The following is a 2,786-nucleotide window of genomic DNA, read 5'->3' on the forward strand; positions in this document are numbered from 1 at the left end:
TGGATACAATCATTTTTTGGGGAAAGTAAAACCGGGTTAAACAGAAAAGGAAAAGTTGGGTGGTTTATACTTGGGGGCCTGTCCGTGCCTGAAAAAATGCCCCGGGGGAAAAGGGCCCCCGGGGGGTTCCCCCCACTTTTTTTGGTTTTCAACATTCCATATGACCAAAACTGTGTTTGTGCGATATAAAACCCAATCAATCAAACAAAACCAGTTTTAAGGAATATTCTAAAATAAGCACCGTGCAGAATATGATCAGATTGCACAGAATGTGCACTGGTCACATTCATGATGTTTTGGTAGATTCAGTTGTCGCTAGCTAGCTAAACGTTAATCATTTACAGAATTTTACCATGGAATGCTTGGAAATAATTGCTTCTCTATGCCCGTGTGTATGTATGCTTTACCGAAATGAATCTATCTTACTAGACTTGAAAGTGTTGGCTATTTAGTTAAAGCATTTTGAAATTTAGCTTACGGAACATCGGTGGTTCTACTCAGGTGCCCGTTCGTGACTGAAATAATGCACGGAAGGGCACCTGAGGTCTTCCTCCACCAGTAAAGCTGGAACATCGCCAAATGACCTATTCTGTGTCGGTGTGACGTAAAACCATAACAAACAAACAGTGAAACATCCAAGGTCTAGTGTATGTAGTTGCTTAATAAGGATTGCTTGTTTAAACGCTTGACGCGGTTCTTTTTTGGTATCGGCTAATGCACAAGATAAAAAAAATAATACATAAAAAATCAAAATTACAGACAAGACAAGGACAAGACAGATTGTACAAAGTTAGAAGCATCAAAAGGCATGTCTAGCTCGAAAACTGAAAGTTCACGGGAAACAAGAGAATCTGCACTAAGCGAGTCCAAAACAAGTACCAGTAGCGAGGTGTCGGCACCAGATGACTTTGTTATGGTGGAGTTGGTAAGTTATCTAAAGTTTCTCTGACAAGTTTACTTTCTGAAAATAAAAATGAAACTCCTTCATAATGATTAGAAAGAGGAAACTTTCTTTGTCACACTTGATGACATATTACTTGTAAATGTAAAAATGTACAAAATGAAAGTGTGCATCGTCAATTAATAGTATCTTTTTTTTAGAAGATTACTTTTCTGAAATGAGATCTGATGAATTGTTCATCACTTAACAGTCTTCTTTTAAAAAAAAATAAAGTTCATACATTCTTTGATATAAATACTATGGCTGTTCAAGAAATACGCGGAAAAGTGCTGCCATATTTTTAATATTCATGGGAAATTGACGTTCTCTTTACATTTTGTAAATAAACATATAATAAACACGTACAAAAAAATTCAATAAAATCGGATAAAAATTAATAGTACAATTTCAAGTATTTCTTAGGTAATCGCAGTGAAACCGGCCCAACGTCGTAACGACGTCACGCTCAACGCATGTATGAGAGCCACCCAAAACACGCACCTAGTCCTTCTCGAAATACTCTCCGTGAAAGGAAACACACTTTTCACAACGGTTGATCCATAACATGAAACTATTAAAGTAAGAGCCATTATTTATCTCTGAAATTGCACCTTGCACCGCGTAGGACAACTCGTCCACATCATCAAAGTGTTCTCCCCGCAGGACGTTCTTCAGTGTCGGGAACAGAAAGAAATCGCATTGTGCGAGGTCAGGGCTGTAGGCCGGGTGCTCGAGGACTTCGAAGTCGAGTTTCCTGATTGTGTACTATGTTTCGGCCGCACGATGAGACGGTGCGTTGTCGTGATGAAATATCGTGTCGGCGATTTTCGTGGTCCGCTTCTTTCTTATCGCCCTCATAAAATCCTCAGCGTTTGTCGTCATGGATGCTTTGTTGGCCGCCTAGAAATCGGGCATACCACCTGTACATTGCTGTTTTCTTCATCGCCTGATCACTATATGCTTTTTGTAATCTTAACATTATTTCTTTCTTTGAATACCCGTTCAAAACACAAAATTTTATTGAAGATCGTTGTGCCGATGCCATTTTAACGCAAACGCACTAAACAATATGGCCGATTAAGTCCTAAATGACGTCACACACTAACATCACGTCATGTACGTAACGCCAACATATTGTTCGTAAATTATGCAAAGTTTGGTGAAAATCTCACGGTAAACTTTAAAATGCGACGTCATTATTAACCAGTGACTATTTGTAAAAATGAACAAAAGTGGGCCGCGCGCGGTAATCGCTACATGTGGTTACCATGACGACCGTTTGTTAACATATGATTCATGCCAGAACGGCAATTTTTGCTGTATATTTTCAAAATATGTTTGTCTGTATTCACAAAAAGATATTTCATTCTTAATTTAGAAAACACCATTTGCTGGAGCAGATGCCAATAGTGATTTAGGACGGTTTCATCGTGAATGTCAGAGTGCACCGGCATTGACAAACTGTGACGAGGAGCAGTCAGTACCGGAAGCTTTAGAGTAGTTAATTAACCAGCTAGAATCATTTGAGACTCACTACTCTCCTGCGCATCGGTCGAATGTTCCACTATCGTTCACTTCTTACCTCTGCTAAAATTGTAGGTTCAGACCGATATTTCTATTTTTAGACAGGAAAATCCGTGTCAACACTTCAGCCAATCAGTCACTAGCTTACTTGTAACGAATTGTCACATACCTGAAATGACGCACCGTAATGTAAACAATGCGTATTCATTTGTACTTTACTTAAAATTGTTTGTTTTAAACGACCAAAATGGTAAATTCGCGACGATATATTATTTACGGATAGTCAATTGTAATGGAGTCTACGTAAACGGTAGCTCAATAC

General features: G+C 38.8%; 1 protein-coding gene across 1 annotated transcript; it reads left to right on the forward strand.

Moving 5' to 3' along the window:
* Nucleotides 1-759: 759 nt before the first annotated feature.
* Nucleotides 760-2,441, forward strand: LOC132746502 (autophagy-related protein 13-like; the record flags this gene model as incomplete). The annotated part of the gene is made up of 2 exons (XM_060735686.1): nucleotides 760-925; nucleotides 2,319-2,441. Coding segments are annotated over 2 exons (289 nt in total), but the record flags the coding sequence as incomplete, so codon positions are not given.
* Between the last annotated feature and the right edge of the window lie 345 nt (nucleotides 2,442-2,786).

The sequence above is a fragment of the Ruditapes philippinarum genome, unplaced genomic scaffold, assembly GCF_026571515.1.
Source record: "Ruditapes philippinarum isolate M1 unplaced genomic scaffold, ASM2657151v2 ctg22172_1_1_1_1, whole genome shotgun sequence".
Taxonomy (NCBI): domain Eukaryota; kingdom Metazoa; phylum Mollusca; class Bivalvia; order Venerida; family Veneridae; genus Ruditapes; species Ruditapes philippinarum.